Genomic DNA, 13,810 nt, shown 5'->3' on the forward strand with positions numbered 1-13,810 from the left:
TCACTGCAGGGAAATGCTTCAAATGTTTTCTTAGTAGCACAAAAGCTGATTTTAAGTAAACGTGTCATGTTAATCTCTAAAGTAAGATGCAGCAGGGAGGCAGAAATACCTTTTGCCTGAATGGGATCTTCTGTGGATATTCTCATATGACGCACCACAACATCTGTTAGCCATCCCAGCTGAGGTCAAACAACATCCCAAACAGTCAAAGGTTGAAACGCATGACCATGTTTGCATACTCTAAATAGCCAGTAAACCTCAACAAGACAGACAGATGTGCACCTTTGTAAAATGCAGCTTACAAGAGGGGCATTTGATGTATTTTCTTGTTCATGTACTCTGTTATGTTAAAGCTGGCGTAGGGATACATACCTTGGTTAATTAAAAACAGCAGTTCCAAATCAGTAACACAGGTCTCTTGTAAGCTTGTTAGCGTTTATTAAAAGTTGATGTTTGGTCAGCCCTGGCCTCCTAAACCCCTCTTTAGCTGGATCTAAGTAGTGAAAAGAGTGTACACAGAGGGGCGTTGGTCTTGCCTGGGTCCAGACCTTTGAATACGCCCACTCCACTGAGTTGACTGATTGCAGATGGAAATAGAGAGTAAGGATTTGATAATTATGTCTCATAACTCTGCAAATGTTGGTCGGTCATTGAATCCATTAGGCTGCAAGTCACAGTAAGGTCTTTCTACTCAGTGATCAGTGTGCTGCAGCTGCTAGAGCCTGACATTACATCCATACTGCATGAAATGAAGCGAAAAATGTATAAATTTGTGTAATTGCAACTTTGCAGATTTGCAGAATTATAATGCACAAAACGAACATCATTTGAAAATAATTTATTGACATTCTTACACATGACATGTGAAAGACATGAAGCTATTGCACATAAAATAATGTATTTAATGCTATACATGCATTGTAGAGTTAGATTTCTTTGCAAAAGTTGCATTTGCTGAGATTCAAAGCTCTTATGTTAAAAAACAAACAAACACTTGCATCATTTTTCTGCTATGTGCTACCAATGTCACAAGTTCTGTTTTGAGATGATTTGGGAAAATAAATCTTAACATTTTAGCTTCAATAAATCATAACATATGACACTGAATGTATTGCTTCACAGTTAAACAATGTAACATTTGACTCTCCATGCTGCAGTGTTTCCATATGACACCTTCCTGCGTCCTGCATGCCACATGTTCGCTGACTTATGAGCAGGGCGGCAGTATTTTTACTTTATGTAAGCAGGAGACTTAAAAAGAAAAGCCATGGGGCTCCAGTTGGCTTATAACCAAATCCAATTCAGTCAAATCTTCTTACATCTCTCACCCATTAGCTGGGGACATATGTTTTACATTATGAAAGCATTACTTGCAATAAAAAAAGAAGCAACTAGTAATTGTATGTATTAATTTTTTTTCTTAACAAAATATTATTAAGCATTTTATTAAGTATTTATATTCCTCTTTTCTCATAAATAACAACTTTAACTGCATCATATTTGCAGCCAAATTTTTCTATTGACATCATGTCCACAGCCAAAGAATGTGAGCTAAATATCCTTACATTGTTTTCAGTATAAATACTTAAATATGTACTCTTCTTAATGATTTAAATAATTATTTTAGTATATAAAAGAATAATTTTTAAGAACGTTTTTATAGTATCACATTCAAACTGTATGCGCTCTAGACTGCTGCTGATTAAAATCGTTTTCTGTATTACAGGACAGAAGAACTAAACATTATAGTTATAAAAATAATAATTGCTTCCCTCATCTGTGAACACATGCTCATGCACACACACTGTACAAATACACATCCAGTCAAACATTCATAAATGCTCAGATGGTCCTGGAGGTCTAGCAGATAACACACGTCTTTGTCTTCCCGCCATCTTGACCGGTAACAGGAACAAATGAGGAAGACAGTGAGAGCCAGGTGACAATGCAAATATGAGAATGAGCAGGAGGGAATGTGATTTCAAACATCTGCGCTCACCTTGTGCGTCTCCACCCTGCAGCTTTTTCTTCTCGTCTTCGATGGCCTTCATCTTGGCCTCGTGGACATCTGCGAGGGCTCTCCACTCTCCCCTGTTGATATTCAGCCCATTGAACATTGGGGTGATCTCTGTGTGTAAGCGAGAAAACTCCTGCAAACATGCAGATACATGCGTAAGTGCAGATACAAACATACAGATATTAAAGAAAAGAAGGAAAAAAAGAGGCTGCATTAAAAAAAATCGTATCTATAAGTTTTTGTATCTAGGTACCTTGTACACAAAGGAGCAGACAAAGTCAATGAAACCACACTGCATCTTAGGCAGCTCATCGGCATGGTTTCTGTCCATCATCGGCTAAAGAAAAAGAAACAGGCGGTGATGATTATTGTTATGACTTCATGCATAACATATAAATAAACATAAAAAAACAAAGTTTAAAGCTCTTACGATAGGCTGCTGATCAAGGACTGTCCTTTCGAGGTCTCCCTGCTCCCAAAACTCTGCTGCCACCATAAGAGCAACCTAGAACCACAAGAACCAATACAACAGTGAGCACAAATGGGTGAATGGTGCTTTCTAATTAAGCCTGACTAAGGGAACAAACCTTGCTCTGAACCTCCCATGGCTTTGTAATAGCTGACAGGTCACAAGCTGTCATCATCATTGCCCTGCGGAAAATACGACACCATTGAAGAACTTTTAAGACTTAAAGACAGCTAGGGCATCAACATAGGACGTCTAGAGCAATAGTCACATAATATAATTATTATTAAACTAATGTATAAACTATGTATTTACATGATAATTTCCTTCCTGGTTGCATTGTTGGAGACGTAGTTGACCTTCTCTTTCTCCTCTGGAATCCCCTCGATAGATTCCACAATTTTTTGGAACATCGTTCTCTTCCTGAAAGACGAGAAGGCTGTCAGACCTTTTCAAAAGTCCTCGCAAGTCATTAATGGGCATTAAAAGTGTTAAGTGCTGATGTTGAATGTGAGACAAACAGATACTATATACTCAGAACAAAACTCCTGACATTCCTTACTTGAAGTAGAGGGCGAGATCAGTGGCAATTATGCAAACTTCAAACAGATGCTGTACTGTCTCAAACTGACGTTTCTGAAGGTTTTGGAAGATATTCAGGTTCTGTGAACAATAGCAGGAGAACGAGGTGAGACAGCAGCCAAGATTTCAAACCCAGCTGGTAACAGTACAGTATGAAAAAACCTTTGCAAATAGCCTTATATTTCTCAAACCACAACTATTGTTAAACACATAAATGTGAAAATAAGGACCCACCTCATCCTCCATCAGTGTCTTACTATATTCGAGATGATGTCGCTCCATAACAGAGGAGCTGTGCAGTTTTGCCAGTGGGGATAAACTCCTACAAGAGTCAACCAGAACCAGAACGGTTCAGAATATGAGTCAAATGTTTATATGTCAGTTTCAATTTCTCACCATCAATTTGTCTTTGTCATCGGAAAAAGATCCACAAAAAACATACTTTGTCTGGTAGAGATTATTGGTTCCTCTGTGGTCAATATCGTGGCAGAATCCAGCAGCAACCATGGCGAAGGCCTCAAGATCTGAGTAATACTTCTTCAATTTACCTGTCTGTTGAGGTGCAAAAAGGACAAGCCTGTGTTATAACAAACAGCAGAGCAAGCCATGTAAAATAAAATGAGTATGAGAAATCAGACTCACAAGCAGGAGAGTGAACATGGTTTGTCCAACATTAAAGCCGTGCCTCCAGTTGTGGTAGGTGATGTCACGATATCCCTTACGAACGGTGTACATCCATCGGGTCAGGATCTGCACGACAGAAAAACAAAGAAAACAGAGCTGCAATGAGACTTTGCAATTGCATTTCTTGTTAAAAAGTTTGAGTCAGAACTACAATGTCTTTTAAGTTTATATTGCAACTCAGATCAGCCAAAGTCAGCCTCGCAAAATATACAAACAACAATAATAGCTTAATTCAAGAGCCAATTCAGCAAGACCTCAGACAAAATATAAACTCTCTGCATAAAAAATGCACAAATATTGGTGTGTTGAGTGTTTCAGATGTGGTGTGCTGTCCCAAACAGGCAGGCAGGGGGGAGTGTGGTGAATACAGTATACTGTACCTCAGCTGGTACTTTAAACTTCTCTACCACCCCGAGCTCAAAGAAGCAGCGGATACCACACTTGATGAGTTCAAACTCTGACAAAGGAAAGTCGCTGAAGTGGAACTCGTGCAGCTCCACAGTCTTGGCCTCAGGGATGTTGGCTCTCTGCACATCGGAAACAGGGTGCAAACAGCTGGTACACCATCACAAACAAAACTGAGTTTATGAGAAACATTGTCGTATACATGTCTCAGTGCTCACCAACAGTTTGTACATCTCCTTCTGGTCACAGTCTTCTGGTCCTGAGCCAAACTTATCTTGAGTGTTCTGTGGGGAAATAAAATCATTAAAAGGAAGCTTGATCTCTCAATCTGTTTTCAGTCAGCTTGAAGAAATATGAGTCTCCTGGGCAGCAGCTTACCAGAATAGTCTGCACGTCATTCGGTGTGGCCGTTGATTGATACATGAGCATTCCCTGGGCAATATCTTTCCTCCACTCTGTCCTGTTCAGTTTGTCGTATGTGTCGCTATTCAGAGTGGACCAGCCGAGGAACTGGGTTAGAGCCTAGTGACAAATACAAAACAATAAATGTTATTATATATATATTATGTGATATTACCTAATCCTTCCATGCAAGCTATTAAGTTAAGTAAAATAACATAATATACATGTAATTAACAAAATGTTTACCTATTTTACTTTTTATGACAATCTACTTTTTTTTTATATAGAGTTAAATACATTAATATAAATACATATACATTAACATTATGACTGTATTATAAAAGTATTAGTTTTTTTAATGTTGGCAAGGCTTAAACAGTAAAACCAGATTAAAAAGAAGAGCTAGACAGAGATATTTTCCCATACTTCTGTAATTTGTTCATCATTCTCGTCGAATGGTTTGCCGTCTTTTCTGTTGAAGAAAGTGGCAACACCAACAATTTCTTCCTTTTTGTTGACGATAGGGAGGGAGAGGACATTCTTAATTGTCCATCCAGTCTCATCCACAGCTTCTTTCTGTCAAACCAATCAAACAGAAAATCCAGATGGTTTTGGGTGATTTTAGTGAATGGCTGTGTTGTACAAAACAAGAGTGAGTTGAATTGAATGCCAGTCATCAGTGAAGAGTGTCTCACTTGAAAGGCAAAGTATTCGTCTGCTGCAGCATTCATCATGTTACAGATCTAGGAGAAGAAAATAAACGTCATTAGGTGTGTATTATCAGCAGATCAATGACACTAATTATATAACTATTGTAGGGTTTGCATTAAAAAATGGAACAACTTACAAATCCATTCTCAGCCACGTATGCTGGGAGTCCGCTGACCAGAGCCCAGTGGTCGGCTGGAGGGCCGCTGTGAGTACAGAGAGGATGCGTAATTGCACGTCTTCTTATTAGACTACCAGTAAAAATATGCAAATACAGCTGTACAATCAGGCCAGATCCCAGAGCTACAGTCCATCGCAATACTTACGGGATAACTTTAATCTCCTCTTTGTCTTCCAGCAAGTAGTCAATAATCTTGTAGAAGTTGATTTCCTAAATGTTTTAAACATAATTTATTTTTTATATATTTATTTATTTATTATATATTTTAATATTTTGAAAATCTTGGTGGATGAGAATGTTATAAACCCAGCATTGGACCTACTCTGCCATCAGGTGTCTTGGGGCCTTTGTATGGCTCCTGTTCTCCAAGTTTGATTGCCCATTCATCGAAGAATTCCTGGTGAAGAAAAGGCCAAAATCATGTTTCTATATACTGCATTATTAATTAATAATAGCTGCTATGCACAGTCCTGCAGATGTAATTGCAGTGAAATGAAGAGTTAAAGCTTTTTCCCTGCCTTTCTTTAACACACCTTTTCTTTGGTCATGTCCAGGAGTCCCACAGAGTATCTCTCACACTTGATATATGTCCTCACGGTGTACAAGGCTTTGTGAAACTGCCTTTCAATATCTGTCAACTCTTCAAAAACTTTGCTGGCTGACCACAGCAACACCTATAGCAAGGAAAAGAACCACTGCTTATGACTTTCATAGGAGCCTTTGATTCTTGTGTGATTGCATGAACCAGATATTTTTCATGTTTTTCTTGGAAAGTCCAAACCGGACAATTGGATTTATTGCTATGTATTTTTACCTGGCTTCTCCTGGACTCTATATCCCACATGGAAGCAGTGTGGGCTAGAAGAACGACCACAGAAGCAAAGTTCACATATTTATTGAAGAGCTGTAATGAAAAAGCAAAGAATCATAATGCTTTATGAATCACATTCCCACGGTCCCTTTCAATAGTCTCCAATGGCAACAGATTACAGTCACTACCTCTGACAGATCTTTATTGGAAGACCTCTGGAGTCACAAAGAGGCCATGAAACTAGACAAGAAAAAAAATGTCTGATCTTCTCCTACCCTAAAAGGATTATAAGTTGAGCTTTCATAACGGTGACCCAGAGTACCAAGGCAAGCCTCCAAATATACAGGTCAGAGACAGGAAGCTAGTGGGCTAAAATAAGCCATTTTATTTGCGAGAAAAGACAAGGAAGTGACCCTCATACTGGATTTGTCTCTCTACAACAGCATACTTTCTGTGCTTTCAGCCCAACTAAGTAAAGTCTGTTTGATTTTCTTTGTGAGTCATTCAAGCACACCAATAGTCAGTATAAACACCCTGTATTCAAATATGAACATCCAGTCCACTCACCTCCTGATCACTCTTTGAGAATTCATTAGCCCCTTGTTTGTTGAGTGCCATGATGACACCAATGGGTTCCTTTTCATTCATAATCGGAGCGGTAATCATGCATTTGGTGGTATATTTGCACTGTTTATCCACAAAATCACTGAAATGTTTGTCCTGAAAGTAACAAGAATGGTTAAAGATGGTGTAATACACTGACTGTAACATGAATGTAAAATAGCTTTTCTATTACAGAACTTTTCATGCATGCATTATACTACTAACACGTTACAAATCACCATGAGAAAAGACACACTGAAGCACAAATGATAATTGATTGTAATTGAAGTTATATGTTCTCTGTGCAGTCTTTCATGTTTAAATTGTAGCTGCATAGTTCCAGTGCCGTTGAACTGTGTGATAATAGGCAACTGTATCTATCCAGAGATAAGATTTATCTACTATAAATGGATGTCTCATAAGTAATACAGCCTAGTTTGCTCCACAAAGCACAATTAGTACAACCATGTTCTCTGATCTATTCATATTTGTGTCATTAGTTTATTTCTAAATTTAAGGTTAAGTTAATATCTTTGTCATTAGCTCACCTTCTTAACATCGGGTATATTCTGAGCCTTCTTGGAGTGGGCCGTCCATCCAACAATTCCCATGTCAGTGGGAAAAACAATCTCTACATTAGGGTTCACTAGATTTATATTAAATGGAGAATTGTGTGTCACATCAAAGAGGATGGTGGAGAGCTCGGGTACTCCATTACGAGCCCTGCAGCCAAAGTAGCTGCAGCGATCAGCCTGGATCAGCAGAGCAATTCTCTGCAGAATTTTATGCAGGGCTTTTTCCATCGGCTCGGTGCCCTGCATCTCCTTTACAAGCTCGAATATGAACTCAGCCTCCTGGAGGGCGGAGACATCCTTGTAAGAGGTTGGTTCTTTGACCTTGACCTGGTTGTTGAAGGCAGCGGTGATCACTTCTGCCTTGACTTTCTTGTCATAGTACTCCTTAGCAAACTGTGGGTTGTTGTCAAGGAACTGCTCTACAGTGTCTTTGTTTGCCATGTTGTCCTGAGTTTGGATGACTGATCCCTTCTGTAGCTGCACAAAGATGCTCCGGTCAGACTGGTGCAGCTGGATGGAGGAGAGAACAGAGCAGTAAAGGTGGCCTGCAGAAGATGTTGCAGTGCAGACCCTACTGGGACATTTCCCAAACTCCTCTGTGGACACAGGACAGAAGCTGCAGCGCCAACCTTCTCCCCAGTAACAGAAGGTAGTGAGTGGCTTACTGGGTAAGGAGATCCCAGGGGGCTCTAATGACTGTGACGCAAGAGTCATAAAGCCCCTGAGCTTTCTTAACTTGTAAATCCAGTCACTTGTCATTTTAGTCGGACAAATCCCATCACAGGTAATAACTGCGTTATGGCACCCGCAGTATGACCTGCACTGAAGAAGAGGGCAGGGAAGATTGTAAATATTTCTGGTGGTTTCCTAAATCTATCTGATAATATACTGAGATCACTGGCTCATCTGTAAATACTCTAAGCATATGGTTTGGGAAATATTTAATATATTATTGAGTCATTTAAAAAAGTAGCAAATGTTGTGGTGGGAAGACGTATATTGGATACCAGAAGAGCCGCTGACTTGAGAAAAATTGTGTCTTATGATGTCTGAGAGGCTTTGTGTATGAGAGACAGTGATTAATGCAATGATATAGTGACACCTGGCAAGCTGAAATAACTGAAACTGAAAAACCTGAAGTACTGACAGCCAGCAGTACTTTGGTCTAATTCATTTACAGGCACTCCTCCAGAAAGAACTGAGTATTTATGTCATGGGCCACTTCTGTTAGATAGCAGCTACATTTAACCATTGACAGGATTAAGTGGGATCGTTAACTGCTGCTTGGAGTTTAATTACGCTTGTTGGCAGGCAAACTGCCATTAGTCATTATGATGTGGTTTTGAGCATCACTAAAAAATAATACACTGCTGCTCCCAATTCTTTTCCACAATAATACTTAAAATGTTATTATATTAGTCAAATCATTCATTCATTTGCTCTCCTTTGTCCACCTGATAGACTGTAAAACTACTAATAATAGCCCCGTTTATTTGCTTAAATCACTGAACTCCCCCTGCCTTTATTGGGGACAGGCCCCTATTTGGGACAGGCCTTTAATACCTTGATTATTATGATCGCTTCAGAGGTTTTTTTTCAGTCTCTCTTGTTTACCATGTTACCGGAAATTCAGAATGAATTAATACTTTGGTGTTGACAGTTTTCGTAATATATAGTGAAAGATTGAATTGTGGAGAATCTAACTGATCTGCACGATGTTCATTATGTACATATTGACAGAAGTTTAAACATTTATATTTGTGTAGGAGTTCAAAACGACTTAAAACTTGCTCAAGCAGGCGACCTGGTGGGTTTTAAGAGGTTTTATACATCAAGATAATTTCTATAAAATCCAGACCAGGCCTCTATTGGAGACCTGTGTTTATTTGTCAAAACGTGTAGCCATACCAGGCTTTTAAAAGAGACCTGCGTCTAGTAGGGACCCTGGTTTTATGGTACGTTTGACATTTAAAGAATCAAAATACTCAACAATTTCCAACTTTCAAACAATTTTTATGGAACAATTATAAAATAACTAAAGATTATTTCAACTAATAATAATCTGTGCTGCCACACCACGTTTATTTTAAGGCATTTCAAGGTAAGATACATTTTTGTAGACTGAAAAGAAATGACTGAGAATCACAAAATGGCAAATATTTATTAAAATTGGAATTATCTTTACATTGTTTGCTCTTTCAGAGGTGTTTCAATCTTAAAATGAGAATGCACCATCTAAGGAGTGCAACAAGCAAATACTGTGTCTTACATTAAGGGTTAACTGTATGTTGTATATCAAGTTTCACCAGATGATAATCATGGATGTTTCTCTTGAGCTCGACCACTGACACCAGCTCCCTTTCTCATCGGTGCTATCTCAGAGCCACAGCAGAGCCTGCACCAGCTGTTCTTGAACTGGCAGACAGAGTAGAGGATGGGATTGAGGGCTGAGTTGGCCAGTGTGAACGTTACCACCCAGAAGAACATAGTAGAGGAGACATCCAAGTGACCAATGAAGTTCCTGGCCAGGATAAGGAAGGTGATGATGAAAATTGGGCTCCACATGATTAAGAAAGAAAGCACAAGGACCAGAAGAGTTCGGAAGAGCTTCATATCCTGGCGGGACACATGGTACACAACTGGTGGCTGGCCATGTTGGGATTGGAGCCTCCGCCTACAACTTTTAGCAATCTGTAAAACAAATAAAACATTAATACTCAACACTGACATTATGTACTTTGTGACATTATATGATGTGGACAGACGAGATACAATGAAACCATATATGCAACCTGATTGATCTGCATATGGATTTACACACAGAGCAAGGTGTCCTTTATGTTTGTCTCCGATGTGTCTCAAACATCCATGAAGTCTTCCAAGAGCTAAAACCAATGTGTGGCTTCTCAGAATCAATTTCCACTATCTGTATCACTTTAATGTCCACACTGGTAGAACTGGTTGTCCAATGTAATATTGACAGTTGATAGTGCACAGCTCTGTACTCAAACACCAAAACCATTTTCAGCTCCAGTAATTAACAAAACACACACATCTCTGTTCCCTCAAGGACAGAGAAATGACTAATAATCACAGATGGTACAAATGTCAATGTATCTGTAAATTATGGGGCATGAGTTGGCATTAATGGATTGTTTCAGCTTTTTTTTTTTACCTTTTAAAGGATATGGTGATATTGTATTTTCTTTGTATTGTCAACTAATCCCATGAAAACACCACAACCAACAATTATTGTTTTGCCTGTGGATCCAAAGCCTGTTGTGGCTTGTTCCTCTTTGACATATTGTGGTCCAAAAACTATTGAAAACACATCAGTGAGCCAGATCATTGCACTGATTGAAATCTTTTTTTTTTTAAGTTATTTTTTGGCCTATTCATGCCTTTTTTGGATAGAGACAGCTGAAGATCAACAGGAAAGAGGGGCAGAGAGAGAGGGGATAACACACAGAAAAGGGCCGCAAGTCGGATTTGAACCCAGGAGGCTGCAGCAACTCCATATATGGGTCGCCAGCTCTACCAACTGAGCTAACTGGGCACCCCTGATTGAGTTCTTTATTACCATAAAAATGGGCACTGTAGTGTATTCTGAGTCTGTCTCACAGCAGTAAATACTACCTAGAGGACCAAATGTATATTAATCCATGGCTGTTAAAAAAGTTCCCAACAAATGCACTCTCTTCTCCATATATTTTAGGGTAATAAGTTATATTTATAGAGCCACAGACAGGGTAGGAAAGTGGTTAAGTATAAACAGATGGACTAAAGCAATGTTGGCCCGTGTCCTACCATGGGATTTTGTCTGGGACTTAAAATACTTTAAAAGTGTAACTGGGATCCCCATATCCTTAAAAACTCTCTGTGTTTTAAACAGTCGCTTCCTTAACTTCCTGACTGCATAATAAACCCACCTGTAATATTTTGCTGTAACTGAACACAATTATTAATCCTGGGAGAAGGAAGCACAGGGCAGTGAAGGCTACATTCCACACAATCCCTCCAGTTGCGTCAGGCCACTTGAGAGTACAAATGTGTACACGTTCCTGTTGAAAACACACAAAAACAAACAGATAAAACTACATTAATGGCAGGGACACTGAGCTTTCCTTTAACGTAACAATCCATCCATACCTGCTCAGGGAAATCCACTTCCATCACAGTGAAGAACAGGCTGAGGGGTATGCAGGTCAGTGCAGAAAAGGCCCAGATGAAAAAGAGGGTGGCGGTCACCATCCTGGGGTTTAAAGTGGGCACGGTCTGCAGCCGAAGGATAGCCTGGACCCTCTCCACACTGATGGAAGCCAGTGTAGTGATGGTGACACAGCCACTCATACAGATGACATACAGCACAGTGCGACAGGCCGTGTCCCCCAGCGTCCAGGAAACAGTCCAGCGCACTGCCACAATCAGTGGGATCATGCTGACAAACAGCAGGTCGGCCACAAACAAGTTGAGGGTCAGGATGGTCTTGTTGGCCAGCAGTCTGCGTTCCCGGGTTTCCTGGGCTGCAGCTCCTGCATTTGCTGCCACGGAGACCAGGAAGACAGCAGTCATAACCAGGGTCTCAACAATAGTGTCAGCAACATGATCTGAGTGGTGCGGCTCAGAGAAGAAGGAAAAATAAGAGAAGTTTCTTGAGTGGGGTAAGTGAACGTGAGAGTTTTTATCCATATAGGCTGAAAAAGGTGCTCTAGATCCGAGATACTTACTGAGCTGATAATGCATAAAGTGATAGCAGAGAGAGGGAGGAGGAGGAGGAGGGATGGAGGGTGGTGACTATCATTCATGATGCCACTTGCTCCAACTGCTACCGGAAGGGGAGTCAAACATTACAAGATGTTATTTGTGATTTTGTCTGCCACTGTTCTGTTTTGTTTAAATGAAGCCATTTTAATCTGTACTAATTGTTGGTCCCATCCCTGACAGACTTTACTCTACTCCCTTCCCATATCTACCACCTTGTCCTTCAATCCTTCGCTTTCTACACTGACCTTCCTACACTCTATCAGCACATTCAACAGATTATTTAGTTACAACTCTTACATTTATCTGACAATGTTCTGTCTTTTTTTATGCCATATAAATGGACCATAGAGGGAGCTGGGAGGTACAACTGAGTGAGATACAACTCTTCCTTGTTTGGGAAAGGAGAGGGAAGGTAGGGAGGGGTTCCATTTCATGTTGTGCTACAACAAAATGTTCTACATAAATACAAAATGTTCTAAATAAATTTGAACTTGGTCCTGTTTATTTTTTATACTGTTAGATAAACCCAGAACACTCGTACAAAAAAAACTTTATTCACTTTGCAAATCCCCACGGGCTGCATCTGGCAGTGGTGGTAGCGCTGGCGCTTCAGTGTCGGTTTCCTGGCGGAGATCTGCACTCCACTGAATGCTCTCTTCTAGTTGTCGACTGGGATTGACACGACTACCCCGTGGGTTAATCTAAAGTTCTAATCTTCAATCAATGCAACTCTTAAACAGTAATACTGTGTAAATCGCAAATTAGCTTTTGTGATCTAATTAGTCTGACGCCACTTTTATTTACACTGTGAATTAGATTACCAGGTTTACCTCCTGGTAATCTACAGCAGTGGGGATACACTGATCAGCGGCTGAAAATAGGCTTTTCATCTGCATCTTAGAAACCCTACAGGGATAGGTTTAACAATGTTTCTGAATCGTTTCACAAATAAACTAATACACATCCTCCTTTCTCTAAAAGTATTTCTGCCCTGTCTGGTGTTGATAATCTACACAAGACCACAAGAGAAACACTCTGCTTCTCAGACAGTCTGAGCTCATATTCCAACTTTCAATGAAGATGCTTCCATATGAAAAGCACCTGAAAGGCAGAGCAATTTAGGAGGCGTCTAAATGATATTAACATCTATTTCTGAAGATGTTAGCCTAAGTTGCAGCCGAAGGATAGCCTGGACCCTCTCCACACTGTCACGTTCTCTTTCAAAGTCCTCGGACTCTCCATATTGTTGGCAATACTAATCCACTTCCTTAAATAGCACAGGAAAGGGATTAACTCACCCAAGCTGTTTTGAGCTATTCATCTGGTTTGAACAGTGTGCGACCTGGGAAGGTTAAATGACCTACGGCAGCATGATTTGTCAAAGTATCACACAAATGAGTTGGATACAAGCCAACGTTTTGAGCAAATTGGAATACTGACCCTATGCGCTAGATTAAAAAGTCAGTCGCTAGAATTTATCCTGCAGGGACCTTGAATATCTATACAAATTTCAATGCAATCCATCCAAACTTTAAGATATTTCAATCAAAACCAGGAATGTGAACTTTATGGTGGCGCTACAAGAAAAGTCAGTGAAATATAGTGGCTAAAA

General features: G+C 39.9%; 2 protein-coding genes across 4 annotated transcripts; both read right to left on the bottom strand.

The window, feature by feature from the left end:
• Nucleotides 1-823: 823 nt before the first annotated feature.
• On the bottom strand, nt 824-8,093 carry LOC127373905 (cone cGMP-specific 3',5'-cyclic phosphodiesterase subunit alpha'-like). Of its 2 annotated transcripts, XM_051418801.1 has the most exons (22): nt 7,408-8,093; nt 6,824-6,976; nt 6,260-6,349; nt 5,979-6,119; nt 5,768-5,842; nt 5,591-5,655; nt 5,404-5,470; nt 5,252-5,299; nt 4,983-5,132; nt 4,533-4,676; nt 4,373-4,438; nt 4,130-4,276; nt 3,708-3,815; nt 3,508-3,617; nt 3,300-3,387; nt 3,046-3,146; nt 2,799-2,906; nt 2,605-2,668; nt 2,448-2,522; nt 2,271-2,354; nt 2,000-2,150; nt 824-1,895 (listed from the first exon to the last, which is right to left on the bottom strand). In XM_051418801.1, the coding sequence occupies exons 1-22, from the start codon at nt 7,873-7,875 to the stop codon at nt 1,861-1,863; spliced, it is 2,538 nt and encodes an 845-aa protein (XP_051274761.1). In that variant the 5' UTR covers nt 7,876-8,093; the 3' UTR covers nt 824-1,860. The 2 variants fall into 2 exon arrangements, with proteins under 2 accessions (XP_051274761.1, XP_051274771.1); XM_051418811.1 differs by lacking the exon at nt 7,408-8,093 and having other exon boundaries at nt 6,260-6,303; nt 6,824-6,865.
• Nucleotides 8,094-9,581: 1,488 nt separating this feature from the next.
• LOC127372104 (free fatty acid receptor 4-like) lies at nt 9,582-13,810 on the bottom strand. Of its 2 annotated transcripts, XM_051415506.1 has the most exons (4): nt 12,162-13,810; nt 11,584-11,975; nt 11,364-11,495; nt 9,582-10,125 (listed from the first exon to the last, which is right to left on the bottom strand). In XM_051415506.1, exons 1-4 carry the CDS (start codon nt 12,175-12,177, stop codon nt 9,751-9,753), a joined length of 915 nt encoding a protein of 304 aa, XP_051271466.1. In that variant the 5' UTR covers nt 12,178-13,810; the 3' UTR covers nt 9,582-9,750. The 2 variants fall into 2 exon arrangements, with proteins under 2 accessions (XP_051271466.1, XP_051271457.1); XM_051415497.1 differs by having other exon boundaries at nt 11,584-13,810.

Source organism: Dicentrarchus labrax, unplaced genomic scaffold, assembly GCF_905237075.1.
Source record: "Dicentrarchus labrax unplaced genomic scaffold, dlabrax2021, whole genome shotgun sequence".
NCBI lineage: Eukaryota > Metazoa > Chordata > Actinopteri > Moronidae > Dicentrarchus > Dicentrarchus labrax.